Source organism: Podarcis bocagei (assembly GCF_964188305.1).
Source record: "Podarcis bocagei genome assembly, chromosome: 4".
NCBI classification, from domain to species: domain Eukaryota; kingdom Metazoa; phylum Chordata; class Lepidosauria; order Squamata; family Lacertidae; genus Podarcis; species Podarcis bocagei.
In genome coordinates, this window is record NC_138128.1 from 91,779,476 (window position 1) to 91,797,025 (window position 17,550).

At 45.1% G+C, this 17,550-nt stretch overlaps 2 protein-coding genes across 3 annotated transcripts in view; one reads left to right on the plus strand and one right to left on the minus strand.

Annotated features, from left to right (window-relative positions):
* Positions 1-14,499, plus strand: part of HELLS (helicase, lymphoid specific) — a 34,554-nt gene extending 20,055 nt beyond the window's left edge. The window contains exons 12-22 of the mRNA XM_081191609.1: positions 765-861; positions 2,340-2,501; positions 2,918-3,063; positions 4,034-4,172; positions 6,158-6,241; positions 6,325-6,444; positions 7,036-7,152; positions 8,205-8,364; positions 11,065-11,161; positions 11,360-11,436; positions 14,001-14,499. Of these exons, the coding sequence (XP_081047735.1) occupies positions 765-861; positions 2,340-2,501; positions 2,918-3,063; positions 4,034-4,172; positions 6,158-6,241; positions 6,325-6,444; positions 7,036-7,152; positions 8,205-8,364; positions 11,065-11,161; positions 11,360-11,436; positions 14,001-14,095 (1,294 nt within the window). The 3' untranslated portion in view covers positions 14,096-14,499. The remainder of the gene's footprint in view (positions 1-764; positions 862-2,339; positions 2,502-2,917; positions 3,064-4,033; positions 4,173-6,157; positions 6,242-6,324; positions 6,445-7,035; positions 7,153-8,204; positions 8,365-11,064; positions 11,162-11,359; positions 11,437-14,000) is intronic.
* Positions 14,500-15,421: 922 nt separating this feature from the next.
* Positions 15,422-17,550, minus strand: part of PDLIM1 (PDZ and LIM domain 1) — a 40,047-nt gene continuing 37,918 nt past the window's right edge. For both annotated transcript variants that reach the window (XM_081191814.1, XM_081191815.1), the window contains one exon: positions 15,422-15,870. In XM_081191814.1, coding sequence (XP_081047940.1) covers positions 15,684-15,870 — 187 coding nt within the window. In that variant the 3' untranslated portion in view covers positions 15,422-15,683. The remainder of the gene's footprint in view (positions 15,871-17,550) is intronic.

Genomic DNA, 17,550 nt, shown 5'->3' on the forward strand with positions numbered 1-17,550 from the left:
ACCCTCCTCCCACCGCAAGCCCCGGGAACAGAGGAGAAGCGCTGCGCCCCTTCCCCTCTGTTCCCGTACCTGTCCTGAAGGCTTGCGGTGGGGAGAAAAGCCCTTCTCCGCACCGCCAGCCTGGCAAGCGGTTTCCCTAGGAACGCATTAATTGATTTTCAATGCATTCCTATGGGAAACCGTGCTTCGCAAGACGAAAAACTCGCAAGAAGAAAAAACTTGCGGAACAAATTAATTTCGTCTTGCGAGGCACCACTGTACAGTATAAACGTACCCTGAAATGACCTTGTTATACATGTTTAGTTTTTTAAACGTGTAACGTTAAGCTAATATTTTGTCCAGTAATTGCAGGTTTTGCTTCACTCACATAGGTTTTCAGGAAATGTACTTTCCCCATCCTGAAACCCTGGTTAATGCTGCACGCAGGGATTTGGGTGTGTAGTGGATTTTGTTATGGGGGGATATATTATTGCACATGCAGGGGATTTAATTTTCGGTGTTGAATTCAGTGCCTTGATTATCAAATTTCTAGATTTTAAGAGGTGTGGAAGCTTTTATTTCAAGGAAGGGGTGAGGATTGAGCAGTTTCAGCTCCCCGCATTCCTCTTTTTACCTCCCTTAACAAGCCGAGTAAATTAAGGCAGCAGCAAATACGTTCAAATTTGGATAATCTATACAGGCCTTTGCTTTCTTCAGCACAGAACCCAACTGCACATCTCACCAGTTCTTAAATTTGTCTCCCGATTTTGTTTCCTTCACCACAGCTTTGAGTCCTGGTTTGACATCACCAGTATATCGGAAATAGCAGAAGACATTGTTGCTAAGGAAAGAGAACAGAACATCTTGCACATGCTACATCAGGTCTGTTCTGATTGCTTAAAGTGAGCGAATCATCTGAATGGTAGCCTGTTGGTTTGTTGAAGCAAAAGCATATTGTGGCATCTTTGATAAGCTTATTACGACGCACACAAATCCAAAAGCAAATGCTACTATAACTGTTAGTCTTTGTTGGGCCTCAACTTTGGACTAGCTTCACTAAACAGATTCAGCTGGTACTGACTTTTGATTGCTTTTGGACACTACGAGTAATAAATTTTCTAAAACGTTTGGCTTTAATGGTAAATTTTTACAGTTGTACTAATTGTTGATGTGTGCTTGTATTGCATCTTTATTTTGCTTTAACCTTATGTTTGCATACATATGTATACAAATTTTGGGAACCTGGGGGCAGGATAGAAGCGGCCCATGGGCTGGGGGTTTGTAACCAGGTGCGCATCCTGGGAGTCATTTTGGACTCACAGCTGTCCATGGAGGCGCAGGTCAGTTCTGTGTCCAGGGCAGCTGTCTACCAGCTCCATCTGGTCTGCAGGCTGAGACCCTACCTGCCCGCCTACTGTCTTGCCAGAGTGGTGCATGCTCTAGTTATCTCCTGCTTGGACTACTGCAATGCACTCTACGTGGGGCTACCTCCATACCCATACCCATCGTTCAGATCCAGTGCCAAGGGCCTTCTGGCGGTTCCCTCATTGCAAGAAGTGAGGTTACAGGGAACCAGACAGAGGGCCTTCTCAGTAGTGGCACCCGCCCTGTGGAACGCCCTCCCACCAGATGTGAAGGAAATAAGCAGCTATCTTCTCTTTAAAAGACATCTGTAGGCAGCCCTGTTTAGGGAAGTTTTTAATATTTAATGCTTTATTGTTTTTAACACTTGATTGGAAGCCGCCCAGAGTGGCTGGGGAAACTCAGCCAGATGGGCGGGGTACAAATAATTAATAATAATAAATATTATTATTATTATTATTAAAAGTTCCTTGGAAGTCTCTTCGCTTTTGTTCAGTGTTGATCATGTCTACTGGGCCCCATGGGATGTAAGAGCGTACCGGGGTACAAGTACAACCTTTTCCTGCCGTTACACATAATACGTACTTCATAGTGCAGTGCAGGACATGATACCCTTTGAAAATAGTCATCTTTCCCCTGTTTTCTTTCCCTTCATAGGCTAAAAATGCTTAAGTTGCATTGTGTGGGCTGTTATTATAATGGTGAATACAGAGGAGTGTTTCACTTTACCAAGGGAGATTTAGCATACGGTTAAACTTGCGTTTTATATTTATCAAAACCAGAAGTGCTGTGCCTTTTAAATAAGCTTTTTGAGTATTATGCGTCATATATAAGGGATCTGCCCAATGCCATTATCGGACAAACAAGCGTAACACTGCACAGTGTGCAGAAACCGCGTCTTTGTATATTGTTGCATTTCCCTTTTGAGCCAGCAGCGTTCTATTATTTAAGCTTGAGTTGTTGGAAACTTTCATATCTGAAACTTTTTCAAACTCTAGATTTTGACCCCTTTCTTGCTGAGACGACTGAAATTGGATATCGCTCTCGAAGTTCCTCCCAAACGTGAAGTTGTGGTCTATGCGCCCCTGGTGAAGAAGCAAGAAACTTTCTACAGTGCCATTATAAACAAGACCATTCGAAAGCTGCTGGGAAACAGTCAGGTGCGTGCTGTGATGCCCAGGTTATCCTAATCATATCAACCTACATTTTGGCCTCGAATCAGTTTATTTTGGCCTCTGCAACTGCAGATGGGATGCCTTTCTGTTTCTGAAGACATTCATTTTAAAAAAACATGTTGCATAGGACTGTGAAATTTGAGCCAAACACTAGAGCAAAGGTTCTCAAAATAAGAGAATATGAATATTGTGTGCATTTCTGCTAAAAAAAAACCCCAATGGTGCTTGTTTTCATCTATTATATGGAAGGTTCAAAAGGTTTGTTCTGGTTTTTTTGTCACTGAACAGAGAGTTAGAAACAAGTTCAATCAGAGTACGTGACCTATTTTCTTATCACAGCTGCTTTTTGGTTTTTCCCCAATGCATCACAGTGAACTGTAGCAATGTTTTCCGCTATTTAGGAAGAAGCTGTTGAGCTGAGCTCTACAGGCCGGCCAAAGCGGCGCAGTCGGAAGGTGGCTAGTTACCGTGAGCTTGATGAAGATGATTTTCCTGATCGACTGGAGCAGATGATGGCCGAAATGCAAGAGGAAGTTGAAAAAGAGAGGTATTTATCTAACCATGGCTTGTGTATTTGCACTTAAACTGGTGGCATATACAAAGAACCATCACAGTAGAGAGTTGGAGAATAAACTGTCTCTATAAAATGTGGTGGTGTACAGATGATTGAGCAGTCCTTTACTTACCTTACCTCTGAATCCAGAGATAGTATCACCAATACAGTGGTACCTTGGGTTAAGAACTTAATTCATTCTGAAGGTGTGTTCTTAACCTGAAGCATCACTTTAGCTAATGGGGCCTCCTGCCGCCACTGCGCAATTTCTGTTCTCATCCTGAAGCGTCTGTAACCCGAGGTACCACTGTATCAGGAAGAACTTTCTGACATTAAGAGGTGTTGGGATAGCAGAACGGACTCCCCAGGGAGGTGTTGGCTATCCTTCCTTGGAGATTTTTAAACACAGGTTGGATGGCCAGCCACCTTGAATGATCTAGTTGAGATTGCTGCATTGCAGGGAGTTGGGATATTGTGCACATTTAATACTAGAGGTCGCTGTCTTGAATCCAGGAGACAACCTCTCGTCCCCCACAACCAGGTGCACCTGAGCTCGGTGCGCAGACTCACTGCATGAGCCATCCAGCCTTTTCAGGCCACCCTTCCCCCAAGCAAGCCACCTGACCAGTCTCCCCTGCTGTTTGCAGCAAGGCTCAGTGCCCTTCCTTATTTCACACCCAGAATCCATCCCAGCAGGCTGCCCCCTCCATCCCTTTTCTGCAAGCACACTTTGTTTCTGTGCTCCCAGCAGAGGAAGGAAGACCCGTCCTTGGCCTGTTTGATGGAATGCCTTTTTTGCTATCTTGCCAAGAGGCTGGTATCTCTTCGCTGTGGCTCCACGGCCATTGTGAAAAGACAGGCTGCTAGCAGCATAGTATCTTTTGTGGGCTTAGCTAGATTCCAGCTATAATTCGCATTGTCGTTTGATTCCATCATGCTTACAAACTCGCTTGTCGTTTGCAAGGCCAGTAATAGAAATGAGTACGCCGTTGGATTCAGAAATCAACCTGAAGTTGCAGAACATTATGATGTTACTGAGGAAGTGTTGCAACCACCCATACCTTATTGAATACCCATTGGACGCTGCCACCCAGCAGTTTAAGGTAATTCCTCCCATCGCTTACTTAAAAGGCTTTTTGTTCATTCCAATGTTGTTTGAAGTGCTTTGTCTGATGGCATCGCAGTTTGATTTGCATTGAACAGTTCGCTCTCGTGAATGAAGTGGGTGACGAGCAGTCAAAAGACTCATGTCAGGACTTTGAAAGAGGACAGGAGAGCTTCCCTACATCCCACAACTTCTCTCGTCTTCCAACCACCTTTGCACGCTATGCAAAGAATTGCTGGGGCCGTCATTAGTCCAGCCACAAGATTATTGCACGCCCAGCCGGTAGGGCAGTCTATAGAGGTGGCTGCGACACTGATGCCCAGTTGAAAATGCCCAAGGCCACTGTTTGAGGGAAGCTACACTATTGTATCGCTCCCTCTTATTTGCCTTTGCTTGTGTGCAAAAGTTATTTGCTAGGAGATAATAGGATCCTAACCTCACTGGAGTAGTTTTCTATAACCCAGAACTTTGCCCTAACCTAGAAACAGGGTGGGGGTGTATTTAACCATACATTTCGTTACTTGGGGTTATCTTCCCAGCCATTTTAAAAAAAAAAAAAAACAGAACCCAGAAAATCAAGACACGCTGACTTTGATTGATTGTATTGGAAGGTTCAAACATCTCAGCATTTAACTTTGAGTCCAGTCGGTTGTCCTTTCGATACTTTCTTCAACATTTCTTATAATTTCGGGCCTGTTAGAAGAAAGAAGAACATTCAAACAGTGCACTGTGTTTTATGCATAGCTTTTATTGGTGGTGGTTTAGACTTCAGAGGCTTTCTTTCCAACTCCAGGCTCTTTTCCTGGTGCCATTCTTGAGGGGATAAAACCTTCCAGGGTAAATAACCCTGGAACCACCAGGCAGGGGATGGGAGTGGGAGAGGAAGGGGCAGTGAGTTCAAATTGTCCTTTTTAGCTGTTCACTGGTGACGCTGTTGCTTGATGAAATGTTTTGGAAGAAATGAAGGCAGCATATTTACAAACATCATTGCCGGAAGAGCAGGGAAAGCTGTTGTGTAACGCAGAGTTGGGGAAGCTGTGGCTCTTCCGATGGGCTGCATCTCCCATCACTCCTGCCCTGCTGATCAGGGACCGTTGCGGGTTGGAGTCCAACAAGTGACTAGAGGGCCACAGGTTCCTCGTGCGAAGCTAGTTGCTTCTAATGCAAATATGATTTATTAATAATAATAATAAATTTTATTTATATCCCGCCCTCCCCAGCCGAAGCCGGGCTCAGAGCGGCTAACGTCAAATGTACAATACATTAACATAAAATCAGACAATCAATTAAAATCCTCAAATCAGATCAGGATCAGAATAAAATCCAATCAGATGGCAACCCGCAGATTAGGGTTGGGGACCTTAAATGCTCACCAGGCCCAACTGTTTGTGCTGAACTTATATGGGCTTGTGAGAAAAATTGGGAGGCCACTTTCATGCAAGTCCTTATGAAAGGGGAGAGGGAGTCAGACTGAATCCTGACTAAAGGCCTGGCAGAACACCTCCGTCTTGCAGGCCCTGCGGAAAGATGTCAAGTCCCGCAGGGCCCTAGTCTCTTGTGACAGAGCGTTCCACCAGGTAAAGGTGCCCCTGATCGTTAGGTCCAGTCGTGGATGACACTGGGGTTGCGCGCTCATCTCGCTCCATAGGCCGAGGGAGCCAGCATTTGTCCACAGACGGCTTCCGGGTCATGTGGCCAGCATGACTAAGCCACTTCTGGCAAACCAGAACAGCGCACAGAAACGCCATTTACCTTCCCGCCAGATTGGTACCTATTTATCTACTTGCACTTGACGTGCTTTCGAACTGCTAGGTGGCCAGGAGCTGGGACCGAGCAAGAGGAGCTCACACCGTTGCGGGGATTCAAACTACCAACCTTCTGATCAGCAAGCCCTAGGCTCTGTGGTTTAGACCACAGCGCCACCCACATCCCTATAATTTAATTAGAATGTCCTAAATTGTACGTGTGTGTTCTTGCATCAAGGTCGACGAAGATCTAGTGAAGAGTTCGGGCAAATTCTTACTCTTGGATCGCATGCTGCCAGAACTAAAAAAACGAGGACACAAGGTATTGTTAGTTTGTGGTGTTACCAGAAGTTATTTGCCTGGACACCCGAGTTCAGATTATTGAAGAATCTTTGCTCTGTTCAGGTGCTGCTGTTCTCGCAGATGACAAAAATGTTGGATATTCTGATGGACTATTGCTATCTGAGGTCGTACGAGTTCAGTCGCCTAGACGGGTCCATGGCGTATGCAGAGAGGGAAGAAAATGTAGGTGATAAATTTATTGGATCCTGGTTTGTTTGACTCTTCTGAGATTCCCTTTGCATCACAGCAGAGAACTTTTGCCAACAGAGTTTAGCTAGAAATATCAGCGAGTTCTGGCTTAGTCTATGAACTCACTAGCCCGAGGCAGCCTCACCACCCACTTCAGTGCTGGGATTTCTCAAACATGATGCTTGAAAAGTGTTATTTGTGTTCTGCTTATTATCAGTAGGTAGCTTGCGCCTTAAAATGTATTGATGACATGTTTAGGTAGAGGCTGTCCTAACTAATTGAGGCGGTGATGAATATTGCAGTTGAAATTAAGTCTTACACCCAACATTTGTAGTCCTCTTTGAACATGTGCTTCACTTATACGATAGTCATTGTGTGACATAGTCTGTGGATGCACTGGCAAGTTCTGTCCCCAGGGCTCATCGCCCTGGCCATCCTTGCAGCTCTTCATGATTTATGGGGATTGTTCCTGAACTGGAGAATCTCCACAGTTCGTGGAGGCTCCCTGCATGGTTTAGTGTGTGTTTGGTTGGCACCATAAAGGTACATTATTAACCTAAGGTGTTTACCGTTCGTCATTTGCAGATAAATAAGTTTAACACAGATCCAGAGGTTTTTATCTTTCTGCTGAGCACACGGGCTGGAGGTCTTGGCATTAATTTGACTGCAGCGGACACAGTAATCATTTATGACAGTGACTGGGTATGTTTCGCATGTTGACGTGTATAAATTGCCATAGGCCCTGATCTCAAAGGGCTGTATGCTGAGTGACACACATGGTGAGGGGGGCTTCAGGGATCAGAGTTGGAAAGGATCCCGAGGGTAATCTAGTCCAATCTAGTGTTTTATGGTGGCAGCCGTCAGCACTGCCCAGCAAGCTGCCTCTGAAACCGGATGCAGAAATAGTTCTCCAGGAAAGCACAATGAGGGGAAGATTTACATTTCTGCCCCTCTTAAATTCAGGTTGTGTGATCTGCTATGAAGAGCCTGTTCTGGTTCTACAGAAACATGCCAATTTCTAAACAGCTCACAGGAATGGCATGAGGCTCAGAAGAATTTGTTTCAGAAATTCCAAAGTTCAGTCAAGCAATTATGTATTTTTAATCTCTGTATCAACTAAACCAGGCATAGGCAAACTCGTCCCTCCAGATGTTTTGATACCACAATTCCCATCATCCCTGACCCTGTTAGCTAGGGATGATGGGAGTTGTAGTCCCAAAACATCTGGAGGGCTGAGTTTGCCTATACCTGGACTAAACAACTCTGGCTGAGGTACAGCACTTCACATCAGATTGAAATAACCAGGAAATGTGAAATTAAGAAAACCCCAGCTAGTCTTTTTTGCTAGGTAAAATGGAGCACATGGTCTGCATGCAGCAAGTCAGATCTGGCATCACCACAGCAGCACTTCGTAAACTTTTATTATTTCTCTTTCCCCCCCAACCCCAGATGTTTAGTGGTTTCTGCATTCCTGGTAGTCAGAAGGGGTCACATTTTGTGTGTGTGAAATACATTTGTATGGGAGAAGCCTGCCTTAGCTGTCATTAGTCAAAGTAGACAATACTGGACTATGTGGACCACTGGTCTAACCTAGCATAAAGCAGCTCCATATATTAATATATTTTTCCTTAATCCCAAACTTGCAGAAAGCTAGAACCAGTTCTTCAGAGAAAGCTGGCACTGCCTGCAAAAAAAGGAAAACAAACCCCTTAATTTTATCTCTGGAGTTCATTTCCCTTCTTTCCCATTCTTAGAACCCTCAGTCTGACCTCCAGGCCCAAGACCGATGTCACCGAATAGGCCAAACAAAGCCGGTGGTCGTCTATCGCTTTGTAACTGCAAACACCATCGATCAGAAGATTGTGGAGAGAGCTGCTGCCAAAAGGAAGTTAGAGAAGCTGATTATCCACAAAAGTTAGTAGCAACTTCATTTTTCTTACCAAAATTGACAGATTTTCCTTCTTGGGCTAATAGCTACGAATGTGGTTTCTCTAAATGTACAAGGCGTGACCGGAAAGTTCAGTGAATGGTCGCAGAAATCGGACAGCGAGAAATATTCATACATACATACCTTACAGGCCTTCAAAGTAGGCCCCCTCCGATACAATGCACTGTTGACAACGTTCACAGAAGTGTTGGAAACTTCTGGAGAAGTCTTTTTGTACTCCTTTCAGTTCCCTCATCACAGCAGCTTGGATGTGTGGAACGTTGGAAAATCTCTGCCCTTTAAGTGCAGATTTCAGTTTTGGAAGAAGAAAGAAATCCGGTGGGGCCAGATCAGGAGAATATGGAGGGTGGGATAACTGAGTAACCTCAGTAACAATTTCACGCAGAATATGCTATTTTTCCGCCATCATTTGGACGGACAAACGCCAATCCCGCATCAATAACTCTGTCGACATTTGCTATCGTTCTGCTCATTGACTGCCTGCCAGACTGAGGGTCATCTTCGATGGCTTGCCGCCTTTTATGGAAACGCTTAAATCACTCATACAGCTTCATCTCTGTACAGTGGTACCTCAGGTTACGTTCTTAATTCGTTCCAGAGGTCTGTTCTTAACCTGAAACTGTTCTTAACCTGAAGCACCACTTTAGCTAATGAGGCCTCCTGCTGCCGCCGCGCCGCCAGAGCACGCTTTCTGTTCTCATCCTGAAGCAAAGTTCTTAACCCGAGGTACTATTTCTGGGTTAGCGGAGTCTGTAACCTGAAGCGTCTGTAACCTGAGGTACCACTGTACACAATTGTGAGCATTTCATGGGTTTCCGATGCCAATTGTAATTTCAAATATTTCTCACTGCCCGATTTCTGTGACCTTTCACCGAACTTTCCGGTAACACTTTATACATACTTTGCTTGGCTATGCATCGAATTGTGTACCGTGGTAGAACCCACAGGCTTAAATCGGCTGACGTTGAGAGCAATAAATGACCACACACTTAAGAGAGCTATTGCCCGCTGCTCTGCCACAAGGGCTGTTGCCATTTACACCACCTTGAGCAGAGTTTTGCTGCTGTTTCCTGGCTTCTGGGACGTGCGAGACAAAAATGATTTTGGAAGTAAACCTGCCTTGTGTTCACAAGATTGTAGCCTGCTTGATGGTGCTAACTAGCACTCGGTGTGTTGGGTGAGAGGCACCACCCAAGCTGTTGAAAGGCAGAAGAAAACAGGTGGCATCCGATTGTAATGGAGATCAAATCTCAGGCTCTTGCAAGCTCCTTGCCATGTGCGCTGTCTCTCCTGCTGTCGCCGGAGAGATGCAGGGCTAGTGTGCGGATTCTACACGCAACGTGGGCTTTCAGATGTGCTGCTCTGTGGGCAGAGAAAAGACTCGTTGATGGCAGTCTCCTCCTAAAAGGAGCTGAATCTCAAATCCCTCCGTGATAAGCCGAGTCAAGGTTGCAAGTAAAAAGGAGAAAAATAGCCGTATCCAGGCAGCATCAGTTTTCGGTAATCTTGACTGAAAGGCAGCACCTCAAAAATATGCAGCAACGTAATGGATACTTGTCGGTTGTGATGGACAGGAACAAGCAGGGAGGTGTCTCTGCATTTTCCCTATTACTTTGGTTTAACGTCCTGTTGCTTTTGACACCTGGGCATAACTATTTATAGACCCAATGATCACCTGATGGAAACAGTGACAGGCTTGAGTTTATACTTCCTTTTCCCTTCATATGTTTGGGCGTTGGCATGTCCATCTTTGGCCGCCACCAGCCAGCAGCCCCTGGAGGGTTAGCCAAGAGAGAATATTTCCATAAAAAGCACCCGTTTTGCACCGATGGCTCTTCTCCTTTTGTAGGTCAAAGATACGTGTCAAACGTTTGCAATCCTAGGGGATCTTACTTGCACAAACCAAGCTGGGAGAACGAGTTACCAAGACCAGGTCTTGCTGTGTAACATCATGAATGTTGCCCAAGTTGGCGAAAAGCAACTGGGATCTAGGTTAAAGGTAAAGGACCCCCTGGACGGTTAAGTCCAGTCAAAGGCAACTCTGGGGTTGCGGCACTCATCTCGCTTTCAGGCCAAGGAAGCCGGTGTTTGTCCACAGACAGCTTTCCGGGTCCTGTGGCCAGCATGACTAAACTGCTTCTGGCGCAATGGGACACCGTGACGGAAACCAGAGCGCGTGGAAACGCCATTTACCTCCCCTGCTGCAGCGGTACATATTTATCTACCTGCACTGGCGAGCTTTCAAACTGCTAGGTTGATGAGTTGACAGAGCAACGGGAGCTCACCCCATCGCAGGGATTCGAACCGCCAATCTTCTGACTGCCAAGCCCAAGAGACTCAGTGGGTTGGACCACAGTGCCACCCACGTCCCAACTGAGATCTAATGGTGTTTTCACCACGTAAATGTGCCTGTCAAATCAATTTACTCGTAAGTTTTCTTGTACTGAATGTAATGTCGCAAACCTGTTTGGGAAATGTTTCAGAAAACTCTGATCCATAATTGTGTGCAACGAGACAAAATGGAATGTGCAGAGAACAAAACGTTTATGAGCTAATAGCTTTTGTACCAGTGTTGTGGCCAGATGTTTCTTAATACTATCAGAAAGCCCAAGCGACAGTGCTTTCTCTCTCTCAAAGTTGTTGTTTTTTTCTTGTCTAACTTCAAGATCAGTTTAAAGGTGGGAAATTTGGAATAAACCAATCGAAGAGTTGCTTGGACCCCAAGGAATTAATGGAGCTGCTACAGTCCAGGGACTACGACAGGTATGTCTCACTTACAAAGAAACCATTTGGTTTTTTATGTGCAAAAATTCATTATGCTTATTTAACGAAAGGTTTGTATGTTAGAGGTGCTTTAATGACTTGCAGTCCTAATGGTGGGGCTTAGTTTCAAGTAAATAAATATGGTTGCACTGGAACTCAGCTATCTGAAAGTAATATATACTTTCTTTCCATCTGTAGAGAGGTTAAAGGATCAAGAGAAAAAGTAATAACTGACAATGATTTAGAGCTACTGCTGGACAGGAGTGACCTTATCGGTAAGTATAGATATCAGTGTCTTTTCATTTGAATCTCTCCAGAAACGAGCTTCAAATGTGAACTATGTGTGTAGCATGAATTCTCTTTAAAAAAAAAAAAAAAATTATTGGTTTTTCAACTTTTATAAAGACAAAACACACACAAAAATAACAGAAGACAAAAACATGTATAAATTCAGAAAATCTTAATTTCCTAACCCTGTTCCCTGACTTCCCCCCCACCCCCCCTCGTGCATCCCAATTCCCAAAATTGTGTCAGCAAATTGGTATTTCTCCTCTTAACCATCTTATTCATCTTATTACCTCTTTTATAAAGAAATATAGATTTTCCTAAGTTGGACTCAAGTTCTCTTCCATCGATTTCTCATTTTGTCTTAGTTAAAAGTCATATTAACCAAACCTAAAGGTCTTGAGTGTTTTTAAAATTCTCTTCTTTCTTCCCTCCCTCCCATCCCCGGTTTTTGTCCCTTCCCAATACAAATCCAAAATAACAGTTCTTAGCCTGGGTTCCTCACGTCCGAGGCTTTCATGTCTCTTTCAGTCCCTCTCCGCCGGTCTTGTTGGTAGTCCTTTATGTCAGTCGTCAAGTCTGGAAAAAGTTCTTTCACCACCAATTCTCTTCCCACAAGGGGATTTGAAAATAACTGCTGGAAAATTTCCACAAATCCTGCATCTTCAGAGACAAAGTCAGAATGAAGGCCCCAATCATATTTCTTTGTTTTAAATTCCTGTATTCCATAAACTCCCGGGGCCTCCTCCTTCATCTTCTGCATCTTTCGCAGACTTGTGGTGAATGTGTTCCAATAATCTCCTTGTCTGTATTCCACAGATGTCGGCTTTTGGTTATTACTTCCCAGCTTTACTTTCTCTTTTTCTTGTTTAGTCTCTTGGGCCTCTTTAGATATCATTTCCCATTCAGCTGTGGATTCTTTCTCATTCAAGTCCTCAATACAAACAGCAGAGTTGCCTGTTCCAGAAGTCAAGGTCAAAAGTTGTTTATTCATTGCCAAACTCTGCTCTTGTAGGATTCCCACCAGTTGAAACATCCTTTCGATTTCCGCTAGTAACTTTCCATCCACAGCCATTGTAGTTTCACAGAGTTCCCCCTAGGGGGAATCTGGTTACTTATTAGTCTTTTCTCCAACAATCCTTTAACTTATTATTGTTACTTTGTTTCCAACAATTTTAGTTCAATTGTAACTCATCATAGTCCAGAGGGATCTTAAATAGCAACTTTTCCACTCTAAACTGCCCGTTTGACAGCTTTGACAGCTGTCAAACTCCGCAGCTCTTACACAGGCACAGAAACAGGACACTCCCGGGCCCGGGAGGAGGGTTGTTTAAAGCAAAAAGAAGGCTTCCAAAGCTCCACTCTCCAGCTCAAAATTTGCTTTAGCTAAATCTTGGAAGTTAGTGTCCTTTTTAACTCACCCCTCCAAGGGTAGGCTCTCCAGCTTAGCTCTTATGTCGTTGCTTAGATGGTCTGCAGGGGGGGGGTGCGGACTTCCTTTTAGCACACACCCCGATCGTCTCCAATTCAGGATAGTATTTTTAGAATCCAATTCCGTCTCACTCACGGGTTTTTCTTTCAGTCCAAATTTCAAGGAAGAAAGTCAGCGCTCTCCGGTCATGGCTCGCGGCTTCGCTCCACCGAGGTAGCGATCGACTCTCAGTGCCACGCCACCCTCCGTATCCTCTCCGCAGCCTTTAAAAAGGCTCTTCGTGGATCGGGGGGCGCTTAAGGCACCCGCCGAGTCTTCAGTCCGCAGGCTTCCGCGCCTGCGGTTTTTAAGGGTCCCCGCGTCGCCGGCGCGGCAAAGACCCGTCCTCGGTTGAGCCGATTCCCTCCGCAGCTCGGAGGGAATCCGCCATTTCCAGGTCGCGCCAACCCGGAAGTCCGTGTGTAGCATGAATTCTCCTAGCTGAGAGATACAATTCCTTAAGGTGGGATTCCCCAATTACAATTGTTTGTTGCTGCTTCTGACCAACTATCTGTTTTTTAAATATTTTTGTTTCTCTGTTTTTACTGCGCAAGCTGCTTAGCACAAAATGTGCAGCTGATAACTCCGAGACATACGCACGGTTTTGCCACAAAGGAGCAGTTTTTTTCTGCAGCAGTTGTGCTAGGAGAGAAACAACTGCATTGGTAGTGACTTAACTTTCGGCCTAGCTACTGAAGTCCGATTCTTACTACTGAATAATTGTCAATTTGATTGTGTTATCAAAAAAAGAATGCTAGAGTTTGAAACTACACAAGACAAAGTTCAGAGAGCATTGTCTTTTTATAAAGGAGGGCTAGGTCGGTTTAAAAAGAACAACCTGGCTGTTTACTGAGACTCTAGTCTTTCTGAACACAGGTATCTTGAAGCTTTTCAGACCTAGGGCCCATTTTTAACCCAAACATGCATTTTGGAGACTTTTTCCTTAATCATTCACCATATATTTTGCACGATAGCACTCCTGTTGCGACCCACCTTGGATCAGGCCACAACCCACTCAAATTTCCCGTTCCACCAGTTCAAGGCAGGTGCTCTAAACTGTGTGTCTTGCTTCTTTCTCCCTAGACCAAATGAAAGCTTCTGAGCAACTTAAAGAGAAAACGAGAGCGTTCAAGGTTTTAGAAAACTCTGAAGATGTCAGCACAGAGTGTGTGTTTTGAGATACAGGCAGTAGGTGACTGTAACCTTACAGTTGCTTTGTTCTTAAGAGTTCAGAAATGCATTTCAGACTATTGTTTTTGGTTGTATCATTTTCCAGAAAGAAAATAAGGCTCTAAAATGTAACATTACTAAGTGTAGATGTGAAATGAGAGCTTTTGGACTCCCCTTGGATTTTAGATCCTCTGACTTTGTACAAACTGGAAAGCTAAATACTACTATAGTTTCCTGTGGAAGTTCTGATAAATGGTAGGATTTGGAGTTTTTGGTTTTTTTACTTCTCAGTATGCTTACCCCTTGCCCTCAAGTATAGTTTTATTTGGTCGATGTATTTTGTTTCAAAGTCCAAACCTGTATGACTTCAGTTTTTGATAATTTTGCTAAATAAATTGTTTTGTAACAAGCAGCACTTGCAAGGTAGCAGAGTTACTGCAAATCCACGTGTTCAGTTGTCTCCTAGAAGCACTACAAAAAATAACCCCCAGCTTGAAATTGTACACCTGGAGGTGCCAGGTTCTGAGAACCTAAGTCCATGTTACTACTTAACTTGTGTCTCATTTCCACATCTTTTGAGATCGTTTTGGGTTTTGTCAGTAATGGTTGGTGTAAAAGTACCAACTGATAGTAAAGAGCCAAAGAAATTTATCAAGGCAGGGGAGACAATTCAGGGTTATCTCCTTCGGATGGGAAACTCAGCTCTCCCCCCCCCCCCCCCCAGTTTGGCACTCCTGGATGAAAGTAAATCGCAAAGTTGCTCCCCTTACTGCTCTAGGTAAAAGCCAATTCTACAACAATCTGCTATCAAACCACCGGGGAAAGGGGGGGATGTTTTGTTATCTAGATACCTAATGTTATTGCTCGAAGGAGGAATTAGTTGCTATGCCCAGTGAGAAGTGTATTTTCCTTGGCACAAGTCTGAAGAAAAGAGTTGCATCATAGTATTTCACACCAAAAGAATGAATGTAAGAACTTAAAAGCACTGCTTCAGAAACAGTTCAGTTTCAGCAATAACAAAAAACAAAGGCAAGCAGAAGGATACGGGGAACAGGCAGTTCTTTTTATAAAACCACACCATGGGAAACTAAAGTAAGCAAGCCTTTTCCACAGACTGCAGAACTCTGAGACATCATGCAACACACCCCTAGCCCTGACAAGAAACTTGTGTAAATGATATCAAAGTGAAAAGCAGAAAAGCACACTGGTGTGGGAGATACAATATTTTTGCTGACCTGGATTCTTAAAAATCTAACTTTTTTTGGTATATACTCCCGTTTACCCTGCATCTAGTCCACACAATGCTAAATCAAACACAATGCAGCAGACGGCGGTTTGAGTCAGCTCCTTTTATTGAGTAGAAAAAGAAAAATCGTGTGGCTTGCCCTCTGGTATCCGATTTTTAGTTGCGGAAGAAGAGTCGCATTATCAAAAAGAGGGGCAATTCCCTCCGACCGAGCGGATTTTCTTTATAAAAATGGAAGTGGTTCACTTACTAAAAAGGTCCACTGGCAAAAGCCTCACTGAGCCTCCGTGACTGCGAGGAGAATTCAGAGGCAGAAGACAGTGGTGCCTGGTAGAGTGCTGGAAAAACACTCATTTTGGAAACACAGTGATCACATCGTATCCTTCAGGCGGGGTGACCCGTTCCCGGGCGTGCTTCTCACAGTAGATGCGATCCTCCACAAAGAAGTGCCCCTTTTGCTTCAGGTTCGTTCCGCAATCGCTGCACACATAGCACTCTGGGTGGAGGTGCTTCTCCCGGAGCTTCACAAACACACCTCTGGGAAGAAAAACAGTACCAAGATCAAAATTCAGGAAGGTCATATAAAAAGGTAAAGGGACCCCTGACCATTAGGTCCAGTCATGGCTGATTCTGGGGTTGCGGCGCTCATCTCACTTTATTGGCCGAGGGAGCCGGCGTACAGCTTCCAGGTCATGTGGCCAGCATGACTAAGCCGCTTCTGGTGAACCAGAGCAGCACACGGAAACGCCGTTTACCTTCCCGCCAGAGCGGTACCTATTTATCTACTTGCACTTTGAGGTGCTTTCGAACTGCTAGGTTGGCAGGAGCAGGGACCGAGCAACGGGAGCTCACCCCGTCATGGGGATTCAAAACGCCGACAAGGTCGGCAAGTCCTGGGCTCTGTGGTTTAACCCACAGTGCCACCAGCGTCCCTAGGAAGGTCATATAACTTGGATTAAAGGGTGCTGCGAAGAGGGGTTGATTGTTAAACCGCTCTAGGAATTGTGGACCTGTGGGGGGAAAGGGGTCTGCTAATAACTTTCATCACTCTTGAACTACGATAACCAGGATTCTTTGGGGGCACCCATAATAATAATTTTATTATACGCTGCCCATTTGGCTTGGTTGCCCCAGCCACTCTGGGCGGCTTCAAACACATATAAAAAACATACGTTTTTCTATATAATATTGGCAGCCGCCCAGAGTGGCTGGGGCAACTCAGATGGGTGGGGTACAAAGAACAAATTATTATTAATAAAACATTACACATTAAAATGCTTCCCTATACAGGGCTGCCTTCACATATCTTCTAAAGGTTATAGTTACTCATCTTGACTTCTGAAGGGAGGGTGCCACCACCGAGAAGGCCCTCTGCCTGGTTCCCTGTAGCCTCACTTCTCGCAGTGAGGGCACCATCAGAAGGCCCTCGGAGCTGGAGCTGGAGGATTGGGGTGGAGACGCTCCTTCACGTATACTGGGCAAAAGCCATTAGGGCTTTCAAGGTCAGCACCAACACTTTGAATTGTGCTCAGAAACATACTGGGAGCCAGTGTGGATCCTTTAGGACCAGTGTTATATGGGCCCAGCGGCTACTCTCAGTTGCCATGACCCATGCAACTACTCAAGAAAGAGAAAAGTACAGTGGTACCTCGGGTTAAGAACTTTATTCATTCGGGAGGTCAGGAGGCCCCATTAGCTAAAGTGGTGCTTCAGGTTAAGAACAGTTTCAGGTTAAGAACAGACTTCCGGAACGAATTAAGTACTTAACCCGAGGTACCACTGTACTTGATACTAAAACTTCCACCACAACCCTCCCTTAAGCATTTTCTCAAAGCTGCAAAGTCTTTCCTCAAACTACAGCAGGCATAGCCAAACTTGGCCCTCCAGATGTTTTGGAACTACAACTCCCATCCCTAGCTAACAAGACCAGTGGTCAGGGATGATGGGAGTTGTAGTCCCAAAACATCTGGTGGGCCAGGTTTGCCTATGCCTGAACCAGTGGCGTAGCGTGGGGGGTGCCAGGGGTGCCGACCGCACCGGGCGCAACATCTGGGGGGGCGCGAGTCCAGAGGGAAGGGACAAGTTCCTTCCTCCGCCAGGCTCCCCGCTGCCACCGCCAGCCTTGCGCCCTAGCACGCGCGCCCCCCGCCGTCGCTGTGGCTGCGCTCCGCTCACTGCTCGCAGGAGGAGCAGCCGCTGCAGCAGCGCCGACGCCAC